The 25,411-nt window shown below is 34.9% G+C and overlaps 3 protein-coding genes and 1 pseudogene across 4 annotated transcripts; 1 reads left to right on the forward strand and 3 right to left on the reverse strand.

Annotated features, from left to right (window-relative positions):
• Positions 1–4,598: 4,598 nt before the first annotated feature.
• LOC143568344 (uncharacterized) lies at positions 4,599–8,047 on the forward strand (annotated as a pseudogene). Its single transcript, XR_013141564.1, has 5 exons — positions 4,599–4,796; positions 5,582–5,685; positions 5,777–5,953; positions 6,025–7,624; positions 7,724–8,047. The product of XR_013141564.1 is annotated as an uncharacterized LOC143568344 (transcript).
• A 4,572-nt stretch (positions 8,048–12,619) lies between these two features.
• Positions 12,620–15,540, reverse strand: LOC143567008 (2-oxoglutarate-dependent dioxygenase 19-like). The gene is made up of 4 exons (XM_077053546.1): positions 15,359–15,540; positions 15,037–15,275; positions 13,469–13,808; positions 12,620–13,087 (listed from the first exon to the last, which is right to left on the reverse strand). The coding sequence occupies exons 1-4, from the start codon at positions 15,506–15,508 to the stop codon at positions 12,836–12,838; spliced, it is 981 nt and encodes a 326-aa protein (XP_076909661.1). The 5' UTR covers positions 15,509–15,540; the 3' UTR covers positions 12,620–12,835.
• Positions 15,541–17,889: 2,349 nt separating this feature from the next.
• On the reverse strand, positions 17,890–19,606 carry LOC143567018 (2-oxoglutarate-dependent dioxygenase 19-like). The gene is made up of 4 exons (XM_077053550.1): positions 19,380–19,606; positions 19,058–19,296; positions 18,632–18,965; positions 17,890–18,218 (listed from the first exon to the last, which is right to left on the reverse strand). The coding sequence occupies exons 1-4, from the start codon at positions 19,527–19,529 to the stop codon at positions 17,967–17,969; spliced, it is 975 nt and encodes a 324-aa protein (XP_076909665.1). The 5' UTR covers positions 19,530–19,606; the 3' UTR covers positions 17,890–17,966.
• A 2,278-nt stretch (positions 19,607–21,884) lies between these two features.
• LOC143567026 (2-oxoglutarate-dependent dioxygenase 19-like) lies at positions 21,885–23,648 on the reverse strand. Its single transcript, XM_077053558.1, has 4 exons — positions 23,402–23,648; positions 23,080–23,318; positions 22,654–22,987; positions 21,885–22,240 (listed from the first exon to the last, which is right to left on the reverse strand). The coding sequence occupies exons 1-4, from the start codon at positions 23,549–23,551 to the stop codon at positions 21,989–21,991; spliced, it is 975 nt and encodes a 324-aa protein (XP_076909673.1). The 5' UTR covers positions 23,552–23,648; the 3' UTR covers positions 21,885–21,988.
• Between the last annotated feature and the right edge of the window lie 1,763 nt (positions 23,649–25,411).

The following is a 25,411-nucleotide window of genomic DNA, read 5'->3' on the forward strand; positions in this document are numbered from 1 at the left end:
AATGAACATAAATCAACAAAAGTTTTTTGTATTTGTCAAGTAAAAACAAATTATTATATGTATTAACAGTAACATTAATAAACTGTAAATTAAATGGAAGATTTTAATTTTAATATAAGGGAGGAAGTGATTTTGGAACGTAAAGATTTTACATGGAGAGTGTAAGTAAAAAAAATCAATTAAAAGTTTAGATCTAATATGAAACTGATAAACCAAATTTTAAATCATAAACTCAATTACATACTAAATAAGTATATATCTTGGTTCAATCCAAAATTGTATAATATGGATCACTTAGAGAAAATAATGAACAGTAATATGTTAATTAGACAATACCGACTAACATGATGTTGATGTAGTCCATGTTGATATTGTCCATATAAGATTAAATCAGAAAGCATAAAGGAAGCGGTTGAAGTCGTTGGCTTGCAAAATTGATATTCCACCGCAAGATTGATGTTATGAATTTGAACAAAAATATTGGTTAGTGATTTTAACGTAAGTATATACACATATGTGAATAAATAGAAATAAAACTTACATGTAGGATACTAGGATTGAACATACACTATGATTGAGAAAAATTGTAGAAGCTTCGTGCTGATAACGTGTTATGAAACAAACCTAATAGCCAAACATGTGAGAAAGAGATGTACGGAGAAAGATGGTGATTTCATTAATAGGTGTGCTATACATTATGATACAATGATATGTATATATAGGAGAAGATAACTTTGAGAAAAAGCCTAACTATATTTGGTATTGATAACCACAATAATATATTTATAACATATTTGATTGTTATGAGCTGAATATTGGGTTAATGATATGTATATTTCGTAACTAAAATGTTAAAATTTTATACATATCATTAACTTAATGACATGTATATTTCGTAACTAAAATGTTAGATTTTATCATTTTATGTAATTCTCGTTTTATTTATTTTTTTAAAATAAACTGTTTACATCAAGAGTATTTCTGTAAATATCATCTTGATATTACCATTTACCAAACAGAAGTACGAGAAGTGTCAAAAGGAGTGGAAGAATTTAGTTGTTATATCAATAGCTATTATAAATGTACTTAGTCTAACTTTTTTATGAAGATTTATATGTTATATTCCCTTAACATCAGTATGATTTGAATAAGTGGACTATGGGTATATAGTTGTTTTGCTTCAGTTCCTACGACCTCTCTTTGTCTATTTCCAATTGTCTTCTTTGAAAAATTTGGTATTTGACCGAACTTAGTTGATCAACTATTCATCGTCCCTATACATGTTTGTGAGCATGTAATAAAATTTAAAGAAACGTGTTATTTAGTTAAAGTATAGGGATCGAGATGACAGTTATAGAACCAGTTTTATTAAGGTTCCGCCACTAATCAAGCTAGTAAAACATAGAAATATTTTTCCAATTTGAGTTCCACCTAATCCTACACACTTGAAAGAAATAAAATATATTCATTAAAAACAAGAATATAGTAAAATCAAAAGCATATGTAATAAGGCTAAAGTGTATGGTTTATTAACTTATTTGAACCATACTTTCTCATTCGTCACGTTAGTTTTGTCTCTCTCATTCTTCCTCACCATTCGGTAAGGGGTATGAATCATTCATCTTATTTTTCACCATCCCATTATTTTATATTATAATAATTCAAAAAGAAAAAAAACATTGATTGGCTCGTGTGACCATGGTAAGTTAAGGTTCGTAGTGTTCTTTGTCAGCGCATGTGGATGTAGCGGCGGTGGTTTTATTGATGGAATTGATAAGACCAGGAGGTTTCTTTCAAGGATTATTCCTGCAAAAATAATTGATAAGTCTTAAAGGTAATTCGTTTTACCCTAATTCTTCCCTATGTTTATTTTAAGCCTACTTTTTTAGTCATTTTTTCCTGATTTAACGATTCCATATTAAAGTTTGGTTTGTTTATATGATGTATCTGATTCATCAAATTGCTTACCATATTGCAATTTAGTATATGAAAAAACATTTAAACAATTTACTCAATATCACCAGGTTTCTAATTGCTTTTGCATCTACATTTTGAATTTATGAGTGGATTACATTTGGATTAACAAACATATCACATTTTATAATACAGAAGCCTCTAAAAAATGTGTGTAGAAGTGCATCAAAACTGCACGATTCGGTAGCAGCAAAGAAGATTGAGCTCAATCACAATTGATTGAAGTTAAAGCTTTATTCGGATTTAAACCAACAAGTAAGACATTATTTTTCACTTATTTTTTGTTCTTTCACTTAAAATATTTTATTGTCACATCTTTGGTTTATATGGGCTATCTTAATGAATGGGCTAAAGTTGAATTTTATTAATTTCCAGGTGGATAATCAATCTGTGAAGTCGCCACCTTAATCAACACTCAATGCAAATAACGGGGTCCACTATGTAGTCTACTCTATCAAGGGGTTATACAAGTTTGCATGTGAATTTTGTTAGCTGATAGTGTAAATAATATCAATTAAAAATTCTTCATATCTGTGTGTTGTGTGTAACAGTTGAGTCACTCAAATTGGGGCTTCTTATCATCCGATCATCACCGATTCGATCCTGTCAATGCTAGGTGCGCGTTCAATTCCTACATGTTTAGTTGTGGTGTAAATAATGAGTTTTTCTTGAATGTTGATGCTAATTCGGTTAATTCAGAGTTATAGTTTTCAATTTAGGCTAACAAGAAATGAAATATAATGATTATTTGCATGATTTGAACGTTAAGAAGATAGAACAAAAAAGAAGTAGGTACATTCTTGGTGTTGTGTTCATATTAAAGGGTTTTGTTTTCTTAACTTTTCATCCTTAAAAGTACAAAAAAAAGAGAAACACATCAAGGAAGTCCAGCAAGAGTTTTGTCATTTAAACAATTAATATTTAATTAACAACATTTATGATAATTCTTGATTGGTACATTCTGCTGTTGTTATTTCTTTTATTTAGCGATCTATAAGTATTATTTCATCATTCAATAGTGTGATTATGCATTCTAGAACAAATGGAAATTATACTAATTCTTTATTTTATCGAATATATTCAAAAAGGTTGCATCTTTTGTTAAGACAAGAGGATGAACAGACAGCATATTAGAATACACATGATGCAAATAATATTTGTTCGTTTTCCATCCCGTCTGCAGTTATAAATTCAAATTGAATTTTAACTGAGATTTCATTTTGATCCTCATATGTTCAGTCATCACCTCACACATGTTTCACTCTTTATTGTTGTAGCTTTGTGTTATATATTATTATGTCTAATGAGTTTTTCTTTTTTTGAAAGGGTATACTTATTGATTATATGTGTTTTAGGGATTTAGATGTTAAACATAGATGGTCTGGTAATTATTTTAATCATTTGTGGTAGTTGGATGGGTCTGGCGGTTTGCTATGGTGAGTCGAGTTTGGGTCACAAAAATTAATTTTCAGTACTGGTCAAAACAAATTGGTCAGGTCTGGTCCGCCACCAAGTTGAATGAACCAATTCCGAAGTGTAATTCAAGCATTAAATAGTAGGGATTTTCACGGTCCAGTTTTGATGGTTTATAGGTCAAGTCGCGAGCCAAACCATTAGTAATGGTTTTTGATACCGAAAACCGAAACCAAACTGTTGAAAATTAAAACCAAACCGAACTATGGTTTCACGGTTTGAGCTTTATAAAATATACATGCTTTTGTATGTATATGTATCGGCCTATTTTTGTATGTATGTAGTATAAATTATGAAATTAATTAAGCATGCAATCAAAATATATGTTTGTTAGATACTTGTAGATTTATAGTAACATCTTACGGTTTCAAACAAACCTAGAACTAGCACAGAAGGAGAACAATTATGTTTGTCAAATTATATACTTTTAATTTTTTTTGGTTGTCTTGTCAATAATCGAAACGGGTTTAAGTCATAAAAGACTGATTCAAAGAATTGAAAGGAATTTAAACCAAAAAGTTATTTGTGCAGGCTTCTTTTATATTTATAGATGAGGTTGATGCTATTGCTAGATGACAATGAGTATATCAACATTTGATGTATGAATCGCCATACTTGATGGGGCATTTGGTATATAGTCCATCCAACACATGATCAATTTATGTTACATTATCAAGATCTACAAGATGGGACGACCCCAAAGTTGTTATCCTAGATGGTGATTATTATAATCTTTCAAATACAACATTAAATGTTGTATACAAAGAAGTATTTAGAAATTTGTAATAAAATTTAATATTAAATGTTTTCATTTTTTATGTCATATTTAAGTTACTTGGTTACATACTTATCTGATTTTTAAAATTTCATATTAAAAATAATTATTTTTAACCCGTGTGTCACACGGGCATATAAACTAGTAAAATAAAATAAAAGAATATCCAAATGAATAATTCTCTCTCTGTGTGTGTTTGATCTCATCTCACCCACTTCTTCTTCCTCATCTTCTCGCGTGTTCTTACACTCCAACTAACAACCATTTTAAACTAATTAATAATAATATTTTTCATTCTTCATCACCTAACAATTATGATAACTTATACGTAACTCTTTATCTCTAGTTCCATCCAATCCAATAATCCAATCCACCATTGCAAGACAGTTATGTCACATGTGGCTCCGATCGAGCAGAATAATAATAATAATAATAATACATTATCACCAGACAGAGCTCATCGCCAGTTCAGCGATCTAAGAGGAGTTCAATGGCGCATAGATTTAGGCATTTTACCTTCTTCTTCTACTGCCGTCGATGATTTCCGCCGTGTAACCGCCAATTCACGCAGAAGGTATTATTATTATTCATTATTATTATTATTATTATTCATAGTGTGGTTTATTTATAGTAACATCTGCTTTTGTTGCTTACTTAGGGCTTGCACTTATTATCTGCTTATGTTGTTTAGGTTCAAATCAATCAACTTATTTTGTAATGTAATGTGTAACACTTCATTTTCTTGTTACATATATTAGTTAGAGCTTATATTTTTATATCATTAATATAGTTAGAACAACATATTATTCGTTGACTGACTTCATTAGGTTTCTTTTGTAATTAGTCTCATTGTACTCGTATAAATACTTGATCAATAATCGGTGTTGGAAGAATCGGATTTTATCAGCGACCTTGTTGTTAATCGGTAGATTGCCAATTATATTTTAGGTAATCGACAGCATTAATCGGTCAAATCAGCCCTAATTTTTAGCCAAAGCTTTCCGGCCAGTTTCCGGTCCTGAATGGGTCAAGGAGGGGTTACAACCTGTCTACATAAAAAAATAATGCATATAAAAATGTGTGTGTGTGTATATAAAACTATAAATCTAAAGTTTACATATAAAAATTCCTTCCAATCTGATTAATCCAGAATAATAGCTAGTCAGTACTCGGTACCCGACTAGCGCCTAGCGGGTTTTACAATACTGTCAATAATACATAATACATTTGCGAGTTGGTCAAACTTGATGTTTGATTCATTGATTGTTTGCCTCAGTTATCCATTATCTTTATCTGGTCTCAAGATTAACATTTGATCCAACTTCACATCTTACATGAAATAAAATCTTGTATTTCCAGTTATGCCGCATTAAGGAGGAGACTATTAATCAATCCTCATATTTCAAAAGATGAAAATAATTTCCGTGATCTTGTTATGGACAATCCGCTCTCACAAAACCCGGGTATATTTCTAACCTTATATCTATATCATTGGCATTGCATTTGCATCACTTGAAAGAAAATCTGAAATATTATGTAATTATAACAATGCAGATAGCACGTGGGGCCGGTTTTTTCACAAAGCCGAGTTGGAGAGAATGGTTGACCAAGATTTATCGCGTTTATATCCCGAACACGGAAGTTATTTTCAAAGAACTGGATGTCAAGGCGTGTTGAGACGAATTTTGTTACTTTGGTGTATTAGATATCCAAATTACGGTTATAGACAAGGTAATGTTTCTTTTATAGTAGTTTATAACATATTCTAGTCAAATCCAGTCAACATTTTGCATACTTTCTAGGCATGCATGAACTTCTGGCTCCACTTCTATACGTTCTCCAAGCTGATTTAAAACGTCTTTCTTATGTGCGAAGACAATACCAAGATTACTTCACTGACAATTTTGACGGGCTATCATTTAATGATTTTGAAAAAGGTGAAGATGATATTGGGATTGAAAAGGACGAGATAAACGTTAATGACCTTAATGCTCCTGATCCCAAGATACAAACGATTATATCATTTAGTGATGCGTATGGGGCCCAGGGTGAACTGGGAATTGTGTTATCCGAAAAGTTTATCGAACACGACGCCTATTGTATGTTTGATGCTTTAATGAACGGAGACGGAGGGGTGGTTGCAATGGCCAACTTTTTCTCACATTCGCCTTCAGCACAAACCGGGTTGCCACCTGTCATAGAAGCGTCATCTGCGTTATACCGTTTATTATCAATCATTGACTTTTCTTTATACACTCATCTTGTTGAGTTAGGAGTTAAGCCACAGTACTTTGCTCTTCGTTGGTTACGCGTGCTTTTCGGGCGTGAGTTTGCTCTCAAGGACCTTTTGGTAATTTGGGATGAAATATTTGCACTTGGCAATAAGCTAAGGGTCGATCTTGAAAACGAATCTGAAGTAACATTTTGGGTGCTAAATTCATCAAGGGGTGCGTTTATTGCCGCTCTTGCGGTTTCAATGATACTTTATTTGAGATCCTCGCTTCTTGCAACTGAAAATGCAACTTCTTGCCTTCAAAGATTGTTGAACTTTCCAGTAGATGTAAATCTTGAAAATTTAATAAAGAAAGCTAAATCCTTGATGAATCTTGCATATGATGCTATTAATTCAGTCCTGGAGCCGGTTCATGGTGGTGGGCCCCACGAGCCAGGAAAACCGAGACGTCACAGTCGCAGTGTATCAGCTGATGTGACTGCAACCGTGAGTTCTCATGGTTTGGTTCCCGAGAGCTACTGGGAAGAGAGATGGCGGGATTTGAACAAAGAAGACGACCGAAAACAAGTTGGTTCAAGTAAACAATTTCAAAACCGGATCAAAGGTTGGTCAGAGAAAGTCAAAGTTCGTTTATCGAAGGTAACAAGGTCAACCATTAGGAGAAATTTGGTTGAGGATCTAGCCCGTTTAGAAGAAAACAAGAAATTAGCTAATAGTATTAATAATAACAACAATAATAATATTAATAACAATGACCATGAAAACGAGACCGACAGAAGCAGTGTAGCATCCAACTCTTCAGTTAACGAAAACAATCCGGGCCTGGACCTGGGCTCGAGCCCGAGCATAGCATCAGAGCCGTATGCTTCTACCGAAGACTTGGGTCACCTTTACCGGTCTCAGATACCCCTGAAGACAATCCGGTTTTCAAGGAGGTAACTAATGAAGATATTATTAGAAAGCCCGTGTCAAATTCGAGAGATAAAATAACTTTAACGGGAAAGTTCCCGTGGTTATGGATGTTTTCAAAACCCGGGCCCGAGGATTCATTAGACAAATCTGCGCCTATAACATCTTATGCTACTGAAGTAGATGAGTCCAGCAAACCAGAAGCTGTTGGTCATAACAATTTGAAGAATCTTGCTCAATCCATGCTTGAAATCATTGAGGTATTACTTTATTTATTTTAGCATTAAACAAGTCAATATTTTCTTATATATATATATATATTTGATTTTGTTTTGAAATTCATATTATATATAATATAGGTGATTGAGTCTGTAGAGAATTTGTCAAGAAACTCCGTGGAAGCTCTAAAAGAGCTTCGAAAGATTAGCAACTATTTATCAGAGATGTGAGATGATTTTTTCATTATAGTATATATAGATTGTAATTATGATTTCTGAGTGGATGGAATTGTTGTAGTTTAGGTTAATCTGCCAAAGGTTGGCTGTAAGTTGTAAGTTGCAGATGTAAATATACATATATCATATTATTTGAGTGACAAACTGATTGTTCAGAGCTGTATAACCTCATGTACTTGTAAACTAAGTTATAAAGCTTTTGATAATGAAACTAAATACAATTTATATCATTACTATTATACCCTTTATGATTATTATCTTTGTCTAAGGTATTACTTATTTACTTTGTTGTTTTGACTGGTAAACATGTTTTGTACATTTGAAAATATTAACAGTTTATTACATCTGAAGAACAAACATTTAGGATCAATGGAAATTGCAGGATCGAGTTCATTGTCATTGGCAATGCTAAATGTTTATTCGAATTTCATCAAACGCATGCTTTCCTGCCTTTATAAGTTTGATCTGGCATTCCAGGTATTCACTATATTTCATAGGACGATAATGAGGGAGACAATTTTAGACATCCACAAGCATAGTCGGACGCCACCGCTCTGGTCTTTTTGACATAGTCGGATACCCCCTTCATCAACTCCATTGCAACCGCTTTGGTCTTTTTGACATAGTCGGACGCAAGCTCACTATGTCACCCAAAAATCCATCAGAAAAACAAACTAACGTACCTAGTAAAATCTCGCTAGCTATTGGTAGAGGGTGGAACGGGGACAAACCAAAAAAGTTGTCAAAACATATGCTATAGCTCAGTTGGTTAAGGGGGCGTAAGACTTGAAACAATAACCTAGGGGTCGTGGGTTCGAAATCAATCCTAAGCGCCAATCGCCTTGCCGCTAAGTTAGGCTGATTTACCTCTCACGTGATGGGCCTGGGACGGTCTGACGTGGGCCGGTTTGCGTGTCCGGAACAACACGTTTTGGAACAATAGGTGACAAAACATATTGTCTGTTAGGTTGTGTAAAGGTTCAGGTTTTAGGAGTCTCATATTATAATGTATGTTTTGCAATATATATATTGTTTTTGTCAAAACACGAGTTTTCAAATTCCAACGCACACGAACTTTCAAACCTATTAGAACGTTTTAGAATTTAGTTTGTACATCAAACATGATTCATAAAACACATCTCGTAAGTAAATGAGTCAAGATTGACACTTTATTGACACGTACCTAAAACCCGGAGGTACATGAGGACTATTAAAATGTGATGAACAATGAGTCGAAGATACCCCCTCCTCTATACGCCTTTATTATCTTTGGCTATATTGCGATCACTACTACATCTAATGGGATCCAAAACACAATGAGCCTCAAATTCAAGCTTTTCTTCATTCGTCATATTAAAAAACTTATCTGACATCTCCTCTATACGCCTTTATTATCTTTGGCTATATTGCGATCACTACTACATCTAATGGGATCCAAAACACAATGAGCTTCAAATTCAAGCTTTTCTTCATTCGTCATATTAAAAAACTTATCTGAAATGTCCATCATCTCTTGGATCAAAATCTCTGGTATGCCATGGTTCACCCGCTTACAAAACCCGAAACAAAGATCAATGGTTAACTTTAAGCCTTAAAATGATCAAACACGAATTGTTTTACAATGTACCATGAAACAGCCCCAATCTTCACATGCCTTCCCAATATCTTGGACGGCTTTTGAATGGTCGGTAGCAGATTCCGAGGTGAGTAAGGAGTAGTCGATGATGGGTATCGAGTCTTGCACCTCGAAAAGAGTCCGTTTTGAGTCTTTGAGATGAAGTGATCAGCTTGATGTGTTGCATGTCGAGTATAATGGTGGTTTTATACAATGTTGTAAAAGTAGGTTTACAAGGCCGGATACTTCCCGAGTACTCGCTACAAGGTATTGTAATGTGGTCAATCTCAACCAGAATCACATCTAGTCAGTGAAGTCGTGTCGATTTTGCTTTAAAAATAAAACCTAATTCTATAATATTATATATAGGAAAATTGGATTTTAATAATCCCAACTTTACGCTGTTGGCCGATAATAATCCCAACTTTGAATATAGCTGTCATTGGTCCCAACTTTCACACTATTTGTTTTCATTAGACCTCCGTTAAAAAACTTAACGGCGTTAAGTTTTTTTCAAATTTCATACTGATATTTTTGGGCTTTTGATCGGAATGAGTATACGAGTCGATTGATGTAAAATTTACCTCCAAACAGTGGTCCAAACGACTAAAGGATGCTTCAGTTCCGGTGTTTAAACTATTAATTAACAAAAATCAAGTTGTATGAAGCGATGTTTAAAGTTAAGTTTTACATCAATCGATTCGTATTCTCATTCCGATCAAAAGCCCTAAAACATCAATTTAAAACTTGGAAAAAGCTTAACGTCGTTAATTTTTTTTTAACGGTGGTCCAATGAAAACAAATAACATGAAAGTTGGGACCAGTGACGGCTATTTTCAAAGTTGGAATTATTATCGGCCAACTGCGTAAAGTTGAGATTATTAAAATCCAATTTTCCTATTATATATGTATTAAAAACCAAATTTCAACCCACTCACAAAAACTACTATTCATCAAATTTACATTTTTTTTACATAGAGTACCTACTTCTACCGCATGATTAGCGTATAAAGTAGTGACTTATTTGCCAACTTCCTATAGCTTAATACGTTTGAGCTCCTCTCTTTTATTGGTTCGATATTCTTTTTGTTTTGTTTGGTTTCGGTATCTTCACGAATATAATGAAAATTAAATGATGGCCAATTTTGTTTTTGTTACGATACCATAACGAACGTGATGAAAACCAACCGGATTCGCATAGACTCACAACGTTTTGTTAACGAATGTAACGAACACTGACCAAATGTCAATTTTGTTTTAGTTTCGACACCTTAGCGAACGTGAGGGAAACTGACCGAAGTTGCCACAACGCTAACCGAAACCGACCGCCTCAACGCCAGCAGAAACCGACCGAATTCGCGTCGACTTACCATCTTAACACCCGGCACCGACAACGCTTGGGTTCTACCATTGCTGAGTTTTACCAACCTGCTATGGCGCGGCGCAACGCACTGGGTAAAATACTAGCTAAATATTAAATAACAAATATCATTTTTTTAAATTAATGATTAATAATTTTTAGAATAATTTATTATTTAAAAATGTATTTCTCGTATTTATACATAATGATGTTCAAATATTTTGCTATAAATATTACTCCGTAGTAAACTAATGATATTTGACATATATATATATATAATATTCAAAATTAATTTTCATTATATTACTTCCGATTACACCCAACTTTTCGGTGGTCCGCCTAGCGACTTGGTTTTATATAAGGTTAAGAGTTTATAGGCGTGCTTGAACCTAACATATAATTGTATGGTTGACAATGATGTGATCAAGACATGTAACACTTGTTTATGTAGTTGGTTTCGTAAGATGGTGGCTATTTAAATTGGGTACCATTAATTCATCGTTAAAATACTCATTTTATTTTATTTATGAAGTTGACTTGGTTACCCATTGGAATGGGCTATTGTTGGAGGAACGGGAAAACAGAAGTATTTTTGTCATTAGTATTTCATTCTTGTATCTTTTCATATCTACAGTCTACCAAACATGATAAAGTAATTATTCATTCATTTCACATAGGCCAACCAAACAGAACAACAATAGGATGATACTTGTCCATTTCAATCCTTTGTCCATTTCATTTAATGTTAATCGTCTATTCAATTACACCATACCAAATACCAAACAGACCCTTAACCGTTATGTTGTAGACTTGTATCTTTAGTTTCTCTATTGGGGAGTCTTGAAACATAGTCATGTACTAATGTCACACATGCTTGATGTTTTATCTGACGAACTCACTCGAACGCATCCATCTTCGTCTCCTTCACGCCTTGCTCCTCCACTTTGGTGTCATGTCGTTCACAAACAACAAGAAACGCCTCACTGCAGATGTTCTAAGAATGTGTTGTAGACTTGTAGCCATGCTGATATCTTCTTTCTCTTATAATACGCTTGATTATATATAAAAAGGTTAAATCTTAGGTTAATAAACACATCTGTCACATCATTTATTTTGTGCTTACCATATTAAACCTCACCTTAAAACTAAATAATGCATATGTTTTCCTGACCAAACTAAAAGTTTGTTATCTATTACCCAACATGTTAATGAATAATGATCATCATATTGTTGTCATTTTCTCACACTCTGATCTCACTATTTAGACTTTGCCCGAATAAACCCTCCACCGTACATTACGTATACTAAGAGCATCCGCAACAGGCTTCTCATCCCAAAGTCAAGATGAGATGGCTCCTATAACAAACTTGGAGGAGCTAGACTTTACCATTGTGAGGGCAAGTTCATTGCTAAGTTTGCAGCCAAGGACAGAGAAGCAAGAGTGTTGTGGGCCCCCTCTCTCACACACATTTACATATTATATATATATATACAAATATAATATTTTTTTGATGGGGCTGGTGGAGGTTTGTTGTTGTAGGAGAAAATGATGGTTTTTGAGAAAAAAAATGTAATCTAAAATGATGGTTTATGAAAATTTGTTGCTGGATGCTATACTTTCTCACAACTACTAACACCACACCACGTTCACTTTAACACTCCCATGTTAGACATCTGTGTGACTATTTTTGGTGTGACTATTTTTGTACCTGATTTCTTTTCATGATTGTAATTTTTTAAATAATCACTTGAGTTTGACAAACATTGTAACGATTGCAGTACAATAACTAGCTTGGTCTGGTAGCAAAGGCTTATGCCTTCAACCAAATGGTCGCAGATTCTAGTCTCAATTAAGACATGGGGTAAAATAGATGAAAAAAAAAAGTTTTTTTAGTACACAACTTGGTATACTATTATATTCATCATCCTGAACATATCAAGGTATTACTTAATTATGTTGACTAGTAAACATTTTTTTATTACATTCAAAGAACAAGTAGGAAACAAAGAAATTGCATAACAGAAATCATCTTCATTGATGCTAAGTGTGAATTTGAATTTCTTGAATGGCATGCTTCCCTGTTGCAATAAGTTTTACCTGGAACTCGATGTACTCGCTATATTTCATAGGAAGATAACGAGGCAAACGTTCTTCGCCATCCACAAGCCTCGAAGACGGGCCTACTGTGGTGTCTAGTGATGAACCGCTGGTGATTACAAGTGAGACCCTTGTGCGTTCGTCCTTCACCACTGATCTATGGAGTTTACTCATGTACTTTCCGTTGCTAAAAATCTATTATTTTCATCAAAAATATCATACTTATTATTGCAAGAATATGATTTGGCCATCTATGCACACAACGTCTGACATCTAATCCACATCGTTTCAAACAAACATCAAAATAAAGATCAGACAACTATTTTGGCCAAATAAAATTTAAAGTTTGACCATTGATGGTCAGAACTGTCGTCCAGATATTGGCCAGACGGCCGTTTTGACCAATAATTTTTAAAGTTTGACCAATATTTGTTCAAATGGCCATGTCAAAGGGCCATATGAGTGTTTTGTGGACGGTCTTTTGATGGCGTGAAATCATATGTGGTGGTGTGTCTTTTGACACGTTAAAGCTTTTTGACGAAAAGTGTTTCAAATCAACTCAACTCATTTTGCTACCTCAAACTGGTCTGAAATGAGTATGAAGAAAGCGTTTGGAACACCGCCCATAACAACCCATTTCCCGTCACGAAGAACTTCAAGACCCGGAACACCATTTTCATAAAGTAGAGTTATAAGGCTATGATCCGAATGCGGCATCACCCCTGGTGAAATATCAATATCAATATCTGAATCCAAGACAGGTGGATAGTTGTTGATTACTAACAAGTGAAAACCCGCATCTAAATTTAGTTCATCGTTCATATACGACGCTTCAAACCCTAGGCTTTCCGACACACCTTTCACCAACTCCATTGCAACTACTCTCACCCTTTTGACATAATCCGATGCAGCCTCACTGCATGTGTTGTTATTCACAAATGAACACTCTAATGCTAGATGCTTTGGCTTAAAAGGGCGCGCCTCAAGCGCGCTTGAGGCGTGAGGCGCTCGAGGCGTTATGGAAAAGCCTTATTTTACGTGAGGAGAGAAATAACATGAAGCGCCTTGAAGCGGTGCATCAACGGCTGAGGCGTTTGAGGCAGCGCTTCATGTGATGCAGTTTGAATTAAATTGAAAATGTAAGTACTTGGGCCCATTTGCTTTAAATATTAATGTTGTGGCCCATTTGCAAAATATTACCAGCCATTAGAGGTGCACATCCTAACCGGTTAACCGGTTTCTATCCGGTTTGTAACCGATTCTCTAACCGGTTAGTAACTGGTCCAACTCTAACCGGTTACTAACCGATCCTAACCGCCGGTTAGTAACCGGTTTATATATTTGATTTCAAAACCGGTTATAAACCGGTTGACCGATATTTTTAACTATTATTTAATAAAAAACCGGTTATTAACCGGTCCGGCCTAACCGGCCAAAACCGCTTCTGCAGATGGTCAAAACCGGTTACTAACCTAACTGATTAACCGGTCTAACCGGTTAGGGTATTAAAAAAACCGGTTACGAAAAAAACCGGTTTTCAGTTAACCGGTTAACTGAAATGTGCACCTCTACCAGCCATATTATATGTATTTATCATTCTATCTTCAACTTAAATCACTCTTTAATTTTCATATTCAAAGTTTATCTTTTCCTCGATTATTACTCCCATCTTTTTTAATCAGTTCAAGCTGATCTTCTCCTAACTATTACACGTCTTTTTATGACTCGAGGTATGTTTTCTTCATTATTCCTTTTTACTATACATTCATACTTTCTTTTATTATTAAACGCTGGTGTAATACATTTTTTATATTTAATCAATATTTAATCAGCTCGTTTTTCAAGAATGTATAAGTGTTTTGCAACTTTTAAGTATGTTTTTATAATGTTTAAACTACGTATAAAGTATTAAACTATTAATTTTAGTTTTATAAATATGTTTTATCTTTATGATTGAATAACAAGTAGAATATGTCATGTAAAATTAGTTTTTATTATTTTTTGTACTGAGCGCCTCACTACGTGAAGCTCTCGCCTCGCGCCTAACGCTTCGGTTTTTTGGACCAATACGCCTCGCCTAACGCTTTTTTAAACCAAGCTAGATGCGACAAAGACATGTCTGTGGAGTTTAGGGTTTTACGTACCTGAGACCTTGTGGTTTGCTAGGACAATTAAAATCCGGATGAACAATGAGTCGGAGAAACTCCCTCCACAACCTGTTTTTATATTGTTTGACTGCATTGCAGCCGCGACCATTTCTAATGGGATCCAAAACACCATGAGTTTGAAATTGAAGCTTTTCTTCGTTTGCCATATTGAAAAACTTATCCGAGGCATCCATCACCTCTTGGATCAAACTCTCCGGCACGCCATGATTCACCAGCTTACAAAACCAGAAGAACATATCATTGGCTAACTTTCATAAACCTTATAAACATCAAAGACATTTGTTTAGCATGCACGTACCATGAAACACCCCCAATCTTGACACGCCTTGCCAATATCTTGGACGGCTTTTGAGTGGTCAGCAGCGGAACCCGAGGTGAGTAAGGAGTAGTCGATGATGGGTATCGAGTCTTGTACCTCAAAAGGATTCGGTTCACCGTTAGAAGACATGGGTTTGATATGAAATGATTGGCTTGATGTGTTTCATGTTGAGGTTAGCAGAGGTCTTAAATAGGCTCGAGTTTAATCCCTGCATGCTTAAACATGTCATATTATAGTATGGTTGATAATGATATGATCAAGACATTTAACACTTCTTTCTGTAGTCAGTTTCTAGGGCATCGTAAGGCGATGGTTATTTAAACGGAAATAGTCTTTAAAATGTCATGTCATCTTAATTTATGTTGGACGTTAGAGTATATCCCATGACTTGATTATAAATGAAAAGGTTATATCTTAGGTTAATGAACACATCTCTCACATTATTTTGTGCTTACCATATAAACCTCACCTTAAAACTAAATAATGTTGTTGTTTTTTTTTTCCGACCAAACTAAAAGTATGTTATCTATTACCCAACATGTTAATGATCATATATTGTTGTCATTTTCTCACACTTTGGTCTCTCTATTTAGATTTTGTCAGGATAACCCCTCCATCAGTCCATCATATGTTTCCCATACTAAAAGCATCCACGGTAGGCTTCTCGTCCCAATATTCGAATGAGACTTGCCGATTTTGATTTAAAAAATAAAAACATAATTCATATTTTTATAATATTAAGGAACAAATATTATATTTACCATATCCGAATACCGCTCAAGTACACCCATATCTCCGATCGGCAGCCGCCTAAGGTCTGCTGCGACTTTTGAAACGTTGGTTTAATATAAGGTTAAGAGTTTATAGTCGTGCTTAACATAACATATAATTGTACGGTTGACAATGATGTGATCAAGACATGTAACATTTAACATACATATAATTGGACATAACATATAATTGTACTGTTGACAATGATGTGATCAAGACATGTAACACTTGTTTATGTATTGATTGCTTGGTTTTGTAAGATGGTGGCTATTTAAATGGGGTACCAACAATTCGTTAAAATACTCATTTTATTTTATTTATGTAATTGACTTAGTTAGCCTTTGCCCTTTGGAATGGAAATATAAGGGTCTTTTTGGTAGGAGGTAATGGAATTAATGAAGGGGAAATGAAATAAATAAATGAATGAAATGGATCATTACCATTTACTTGGCTTATTTGGTTGACTTATTTGAATAAAATGAATTATTAGTTTATGTTGTTTGGTCGAAAACAAATCCACATGATTGAAATACAAATGACAAAGATACATACCTCAAAATAAATAAAATTTATAAAAAAAAAACGGGTGGCAAGGTGTCGTGGTAGTCATGTGGCGACGACAGTGGTGACAATGGTGGAGACGACAATGGTGTTGGTATGTGGTGGCGGTCATGTAATGATGATGGTGGCGCGGCGTCGATGGTGGCAGTTAATGATCATCATATTCTTGTTCATTTTCTCACACTTTAGTCTCTATATTTAGACTTTGTCTGGATAAACCCTCCCCCATTTGTTTCCTATACTAAAAGCATCAACGATAGGCTTCTCATCCCAAGGTCCGAATGAGACTCTTGCCGATTTTGATTTAAAAAATTAAACATAATTCATATTTTATAATATTAAAGAACAAATATTATTTTTTAAATTAACGATTAGTAGTTTTCAGAATAATTTTTTATTTAAAAATGCATTTCTCTTATTTATGTTGATATTCATATATTTTACTATATTAGTAAACTAATGATATTTGACATATATATAATATCCAAAAAATATTTTTCATTATATTTACCATGTCCGAGTACTCCAAATTCTCCGGTCAGACGCCAAGGGTCCACTAACGACTTTTACAGCCTTGGTTTTTTATATAAGAGCATCCACAACAGACTTCTCATCCCAATGTCACGATGAGATGGCTCTACAACAAACTTGGAGGAATCGGACTTTACCAAGGATTGAGAAGCTAGCGGACGAGTGTTGTGGTGTGGACTGTGGAGCCCCTCTCTGACATACTCGTATATATATCATATATATACAAATAAAATATTAATGGGGTTTATGAATGTTTGTTTTGGAAGAAAATGATGGATTTTGAGAAAAAAAAATGTAGTCTAATGTGATGGTTTATGAAAATTCTCCTAAACATCACATTCACTTTGACACTCCCATGTTAGACATCTTTGTGATTACTTTTGTACCTGATTTCTTTTCATGATTGTAAATTTTTTAATAAACATTTGAGTTTGACAAACATTGTAATGGTTGTATTACAACCACTAGTTTGGTCTAGTGGAAAAAACGTACGCCTTCAACCGAATGGTTGTAGATTCTAGTCTCACTTTAGACATGGGGTAAATCAGGTAGAAAAAAATTAGATTTTTTTTAGTTCACTTGGTATACGATAATATTCATCATCCTAAACATTTCAAGGTATTACTTAATTATATTGACTACTGACTAGTAAACATTTTTCATTACATTCAAAGAACAAGTAGGTACAATTGAAATTGCATAACAGAAATCATCTTCATTGATACTAAGTGCGAATTTGAATTTCTTGAATGGCAAGCTTTCCTGCTTGCATATTTTTGACCTGGAAGTCGAGGTACTCGCTATATTTCATAGGAAGATAACGAGGCAGGCGCTCTTCGCCATCTACAAGCCTCGAAGACGGGCCTACCGCGGTGTCTAGTGATGAACCGCTGGTGATTACGAGTGAGACCCTTGTGCGCTCGTCCTTCACCACTGATTTATGGAGTTTACTCATGTACTTTCCGTTGCTAAAAATCTATTATTTTCATCAAAAATATCATACTTATTATTGCAAGAATATGATTTGGCCATCTATACACACAATGTCTGACATCTAATCGACGGTGTTTCAAACAAACATCAAAACAAAGGTCGGGCAACTATTTTGGCAAATAAAATTCAAACTTTGACCATTTATAGTCAGAACAATTGTCCGGATATTTGCCAGAAGGCCGTTTGACCAATAATTTTCAAAGTTTGATCAATATTTGTTCAAATTGCCGTTTTGACCAATAAATGTCAGAATTTGACATCTTCGTCAAAAGGGCCATATGAGTATTTTGTGGACGGTCTTTTGATGGTGTGAAATCAGATGTGGTGGTGTGTCTTTTGACACGTTAAAGCTTTTTGAGAAAAAGTGTTTCAAATCAATTCAACCGATTTTGCTACCTCAAGTTGGTCTGAAATGATTATGAAGAAAGCGTTAGGAGCACCGCCCATAACAACCCATTTCCCGTCATGCATAACTTCAAGACCCGGAACACCATTTTCATAAAGTAGAGTTATAAGGCCATGATCCGTATGCGGCATCACCCCTGGTGAAATATCAACATCTAAATCCAAGTGAGGTGGATAGTTGTTGATTGCTAACAAATGAAAACCTTCATCTAGATTTAGCTCATCGTTCATATAAGACGCTTCAAACCCTAGGCTTTCCGACAGACCTTTCATCAACTCCGTTGCAACCACTCTCGCCCTTTTGACATAATCCGATGCAGCCTCACTGCATGTGTTGTGTTAGCCACAAATGAACACTCTAATGCTAGATGCGACAAAGACATGTTCTGTAGGGTTTAGAGTTTAGGGTTTACGAACCTGAGACCTTGTGGTTTGCCAGGACAATTAAAATCCGGATGAACAATGAGTCGGAGAAACTCCCTCCACAACCTGTCTTTATATTGTTTGACTGCATTGCAGCCGCGACCATTTCTAATGGGATCCAAAACACCATGAGTTTGAAATTGAAGCTTTTCTTCGTTTGCCATATTGAAAAACTTATCCGAGGCGTCCATCACCTCTTGGATCAAACTCTCCGGCACGCCATGATTCACCAGCTTACAAAACCAGAAGAACATATCATTGGCTAACTTTCATAAACCTTATAAACATCAAAGACATTTGTTTAGCATGCACGTACCATGAAACACCCCCAATCTTGACACGCCTTGCCAATATCTTGGACGGCTTTTGAGTGGTCAGCAGCGGAACCCGAGGTGAGTAAGGAGTAGTCGATGATGGGTATCGAGTCTTGTACCTCAAAAGGATTCGGTTCACCGTTAGAAGACATGGGTTTGATATGAAATGATTGGCTTGATGTGTTTCATGTTGAGGTTAGCAGAGGTCTTAAATAGGCTCGAGTTTAATCCCTGCATGCTTAAACATGTCATATTATAGTATGGTTGATAATGATATGATCAAGACATTTAACACTTCTTTTTGTAGTCAGTTTCTAGGGCATCGTAAGGCGATGGTTATTTAAACGGAAATAGTCTTTAAAATGTCATGTCATCTTAATTTTTGTTGGACGTTAGAGTATATCCCATGACTTGATTATAAATGAAAAGGTTATATCTTAGGTTAATGAACACATCTCTCACATTATTTTGTGCTTACCATATAAACCTCACCTTAAAACTAAATAATGTTGTTGTTTTTTTTTTCCGACCAAACTAAAAGTATGTTATCTATTACCCAACATGTTAATGATCATATATTGTTGTCATTTTCTCACACTTTGGTCTCTCTATTTAGATTTTGTCAGGATAACCCCTCCATCAGTCCATCATATGTTTCCTATACTAAAAGCATCCACGGTAGGCTTCTCGTCCCAATATTCGAATGAGACTTGCCGATTTTGATTTAAAAAATAAAAACATAATTCATATTTTTATAATATTAAGGAACAAATATTATATTTACCATATCCGAATACCGCTCAAGTACACCCATATCTCCGATCGGCAGCCGCCTAAGGTCTGCTGCGACTTTTGAAACGTTGGTTTAATATAAGGTTAAGAGTTTATAGTTGTGCTTAACATAACATATAATTGTACGGTTGACAATGATGTGATCAAGACATGTAACATTTAACATACATATAATTGGACATAACATATAATTGTACGGTTGACAATGATGTGATCAAGACATGTAACACTTGTTTATGTATTGATTGCTTGGTTTTGTAAGATGGTGGCTATTTAAATGGGGTACCAACAAATCGTTAAAATACTCATTTTATTTTATTTATGTAATTGACTTAGTTAGCCTTTGCCCTTTGGAATGGAAATATAAGGGTCTTTTTGGTAGGAGGTAATGGAATTAATGAAGGGGAAATGAAATAAATAAATGAATGAAATGAATCATTACCATTTACTTGGCTTATTTGGTTGACTTATCTGAATAAAATGAATTATTAGTTTATGTTGTTTGGTCGAAAAAAAATCCACATGATTGAAATACAAATGACAAAGATACATACCTCAAAATAAATAAAATTTATAAAAAAAAAAAACGGGTGGCAAGGTGTCGTGGTAGTCATGTGGCGACGACAGTGGTGACAATGGTGGAGACGACAATAGTGTTGGTATGTGGTGGCGGTCATGTAATGATGATGGTGGCGCGGCGTTGATGGTGGCAGTTAATGATCATCATATTCTTGTTCATTTTCTCACACTTTAGTCTCTATATTTAGACTTTGTCTGGATAAACCCTCCACCATTTGTTTCCTATACTAAAAGCATCAACGATAGGCTTCTCATCCCAAGGTCCGAATGAGACTCTTGCCGATTTTGATTTAAAAAATTAAACATAATTCATATTTTATAATATTAAAGAACAAATATTATTTTTTTAATTAACGATTAGTAGTTTTCAGAATAATTTTTTATTTAAAAATGCATTTCTCTTATTTATGTTGATATTCATATATTTTACTATATTAGTAAACTAATGATATTTGACATATATATAATATCCAAAAAATATTTTTCATTATATTACCATGTCCGAGTACTCCCAATTCTCCGATCAGACGCCAAGGGTCCACTAACGACTTTTGCAGCCTTGGTTTTTTATATAAGAGCATCCACAACAGACTTCTCATCCCAATGTCAGGATGAGATGGCTCTACAACAAACTTGGAGGAATCGGACTTTACCAAGGATTGAGAAGCTAGCGGACGAGTGTTGTTGTGTGGACTGTGGAGCCCCTCTCTGATATACTCGTATATATATCATATATATACAAATAAAATATTAATGGGGTTTATGAATGTTTGTTGTGGAAGAAAATGATGGATTTTAAGAAAAAAAAATGTAGTCTAATGTGATGGTTTATGAAAATTCTGCTAAACATCACATTCACTTTGACACTCCCATGTTAGACATCTTTGTGATTACTTTTGTACCTGATTTTTTTTCATGATTGTAAATTTTTTAATAAACATTTGAGTTTGACAAACATTGTAATGGTTGTATTACAACCACTAGTTTGGTCTAGTGGAAAAAACGTACGCCTTCAACCGAATGGTTGTAGATTCTAGTCTCACTTTAGACATGGGGTAAATCAGGTAGAAAAAAATTAGATTTTTTTTAGTTCACTTGGTATACGATAATATTCATCATCCTAAACATTTCAAGGTATTACTTTATTATATTGACTACTGACTAGTAAACATTTTTCATTACATTCAAAGAACAAGTAGGTACAATTGAAATTGCATAACAGAAATCATCTTCATTGATACTAAGTGCGAATTTGAATTTCTTGAATGGCAAGCTTTCCTGCTTGCATATTTTTGACCTGGAAGTCGAGGTACTCGCTATATTTCATAGGAAGATAACGAGGCAGGCGCTCTTCGCCATCTACAAGCCTCGAAGACGGGCCTACCGCGGTGTCTAGTGATGAACCGCTGGTGATTACGAGTGAGACCCTTGTGCGCTCGTCCTTCACCACTGATTTATGGAGTTTACTCATGTACTTTCCGTTGCTAAAAATCTATTATTTTCATCAAAAATATCATACTTATTATTGCAAGAATATGATTTGGCCATCTATACACACAATGTCTGACATCTAATCGACGGTGTTTCAAACAAACATTAAAACAAAGGTCGGGCAACTATTTTGGCAAATAAAATTCAAACTTTGACCATTTATAGTCAGAACAATTGTCCGGATATTTGCCAGACGGCCGTTTGACCAATAATTTTCAAAGTTTGATCAATATTTGTTCAAATTGCCGTTTTGACCAATAAATGTCAGAATTTGACATCTTTGTCAAAAGGGCCATATGAGTATTTTGTGGACGGTCTTTTGATGGTGTGAAATCAGATGTGGTGGTGTGTCTTTTGACACGTTAAAGCTTTTTGAGAAAAAGTGTTTCAAATCAATTCAACCGATTTTGCTACCTCAAGTTGGTCTGAAATGATTATGAAGAAAGCGTTAGGAGCACCGCCCATAACAACCCATTTCCCGTCATGCATAACTTCAAGACCCGGAACACCATTTTCATAAAGTAGAGTTATAAGGCCATGATCCGTATGCGGCATCACCCCTGGTGAAATATCAACATCTAAATCCAAGTGAGGTGGATAGTTGTTGATTGCTAACAAATGAAAACCTTCATCTAGATTTAGCTCATCGTTCATATAAGACGCTTCAAACCCTAGGCTTTCCGACAGACCTTTCATCAACTCCGTTGCAACCACTCTCGCCCTTTTGACATAATCCGATGCAGCCTCACTGCATGTGTTGTGTTATCCACAAATGAACACTCTAATGCTAGATGCGACAAAGACATGTTCTGTAGGGTTTAGAGTTTAGGGTTTACGAACCTGAGACCTTGTGGTTTGCCAGGACAATTAAAATCCGGATGAACAATGAGTCGGAGAAACTCCCTCCACAACCTGTCTTTATATTGTTTGACTGCATTGCAGCCGCGACCATTTCTAATGGGATCCAAAACACCATGAGTTTGAAATTGAAGCTTTTCTTCGTTTGCCATATTGAAAAACTTATCCGAGGCGTCCATCACCTCTTGGATCAAACTCTCCGGCACGCCATGATTCACCAGCTTACAAAACCAGAAGAACATATCATTGGCTAACTTTCATAAACCTTAAAAACATCAAAGACATTTGTTTAGCATGCACGTACCATGAAACACCCCCAATCTTGACACGCCTTGCCAATATCTTGGACGGCTTTTGAGTGGTCAGCAGCGGAACCTGAGGTGAGTAAGGAGTAGTCGATGATGGGTATCGAGTCTTGTACCTCAAAAGGATTCGGTTCACCGTTAGAAGACATGGGTTTGATATGAAATGATTGGCTTGATGTGTTTCATGTTGAGGATAGCAGAGGTCTTAAATAGGCTCGAGTTTAATTCCTGCATGCTTAAACATGTCATATTATAGTATGGTTGATAATGATATGATCAAGACATTTAACGCTTCTTTTTGTAGTTAGTTTCTAGGCTTCGTACGGCGATCGCTATTTAAACAGGTATCGCTCAATCATATCTATTTTATTAAAAATAGTTACACCTAACAGATTTATTATTATGAAGTCCACTTAAGAATATGCAAGTGTTAGGTACCACTGGCCATATATATATTTATCATCATCATCATATCATAGCTTGGTTACATCAATCCTACAAGGCAACAACACTATCCAAATGATGTACAAAAAGAGGGGCCTAGTAGCATAAAAACCAGAATTTAAGACAGTGTAAACTGTAAACTAAACTGTAACTAGTTGCTCATGTCTCCTCACAAGTGGGAGAATTTGGACTTCTAACAAATCTCCCCTGCAAATACAACCAACAAATTGTCACAAATTCAAATCTTTTAACTTAACTATGCTAAAGAGACATGCCAAACTTATTAAAAAAATTGCATATATTTATTTAAAATGATCATTAAAGCATACATTTAACGCGATTAATCAAACAAAAAACAGAAATCGTACCTTGGATCTAGGTCTTCGATCAACATGAAGTTTTCTAGCCGCACCATTCTTCGAGAATAAGTCTATTATAGCCGATGTTGTCTACCAAACATGAAACATAACGATAATATATATAAATGTTACATATAACATAGTCATATGACAAATATACAACGCTGTGAACACAAAAACTAGAAGTTATGTTCTTGTGCTTATAATATTATTTCGTGAATATGAGAAATACTTACATGAATATCACTTCCCGGAGACTCCAACCGTGACCCTTTATCCCAAGCTTCCAAAACTTTATCATAATTCAGTTTCAATAATAATCCCGGCCCAGTTTCATTTGGATTCATCGATTCCGGTTCCAAATTCATCATATTAATCACATTCCCTGCTTCCAATCCATTCCTCAATCCAAACCCCAAATTGAATTCGAAACCATATCTTAATCCAAGGGGATACCCATAACAAGCGTTGTTATCGATATCAAAATTCAAATTTCCCATGAAACTATCAATCCCCTCTTCAATCTCCTCATCGAGAATCGACTCCACATCAAAATCATCTTCATATCCTTCACTCGATCCCACTAAACTCGAATCAGGCCTATAAGTCCAACTCCCATTATACTCCACTTCCCTCGGTTTCACCTTACCGGGCCTTTCAGTTACAGGAAACGGTAACAACAATTCAAACGGTTCATCAAAGAAACGCGTACGCTGATTTTGTAATTTCAACTGCTTATTGGTTTTGCTGGTGATCGAGAAAATGGAGGGAAAAGCCGTCGAAAGAAGAGCAGCTGCTTCATTGTGTGTTTGGTTGAGTCGTTTTCGAGGGGTTCGGGCCTTTCTAGATGACGACGATGACGATGATAATGACGTTCTAATAATATTTTCAAGATCAAATCCACTTAACCCAAGATTCAATGTAGTCAGCCACAAATTTCAAACCTTTAACAATAAGAACCCTAAATGTAAGAATTTAACAAAACCCAACTTGAAAGATCTTGTAGAGTCTACATAAAAAACAATAAAAAAACCCTAAACCCTAAAAAGTTTTCATTTTTATAATCCAATGAAAAAGTCAAACAACAACTTAAAATACCAGAAACCCACATTCTAAACCCACAAAACGTGATGAATGTGGTACTGCTAAATCTGGAAAGTAAGAATAATAATAACAGACATATTAATTATTCTCAGACGCATTTAA

This window comes from Bidens hawaiensis, unplaced genomic scaffold (assembly GCF_021521415.1).
Source record: "Bidens hawaiensis isolate Kalapana, Puna unplaced genomic scaffold, B.hawaiensis_p1.1 tig00001236_1, whole genome shotgun sequence".
Lineage (NCBI taxonomy): Eukaryota > Viridiplantae > Streptophyta > Magnoliopsida > Asterales > Asteraceae > Bidens > Bidens hawaiensis.

Coding starts and splice junctions, on each gene's coding strand:
- LOC143567008 (XM_077053546.1), bottom strand. CDS start 15,508: ATGTCTTCTAACGGTGAACCGAATCCTTTTGAGGTACAAGACTCGATA. Junction 15,276..15,358: donor AAGATTGGGGGTGTTTCATG/GTACGTGCATGC, acceptor TGGTTTTGTAAG/CTGGTGAATCATGGCGTGCC. Junction 13,088..13,468: donor TCATTTCAGACCAGTTTGAG/GTAGCAAAATGA, acceptor TGAAAATAATAG/ATTTTTAGCAACGGAAAGTA.
- LOC143567018 (XM_077053550.1), bottom strand. CDS start 19,529: ATGTCTTCTAACGGTGAACCGAATCCTTTTGAGGTACAAGACTCGATA. Junction 19,297..19,379: donor AAGATTGGGGGTGTTTCATG/GTACGTGCATGC, acceptor TGGTTTTGTAAG/CTGGTGAATCATGGCGTGCC. Junction 18,966..19,057: donor GGCAAACCACAAGGTCTCAG/GTTCGTAAACCC, acceptor CAACACATGCAG/TGAGGCTGCATCGGATTATG.
- LOC143567026 (XM_077053558.1), bottom strand. CDS start 23,551: ATGTCTTCTAACGGTGAACCGAATCCTTTTGAGGTACAAGACTCGATA. Junction 23,319..23,401: donor AAGATTGGGGGTGTTTCATG/GTACGTGCATGC, acceptor TGGTTTTGTAAG/CTGGTGAATCATGGCGTGCC. Junction 22,241..22,653: donor TCATTTCAGACCAACTTGAG/GTAGCAAAATCG, acceptor TGAAAATAATAG/ATTTTTAGCAACGGAAAGTA.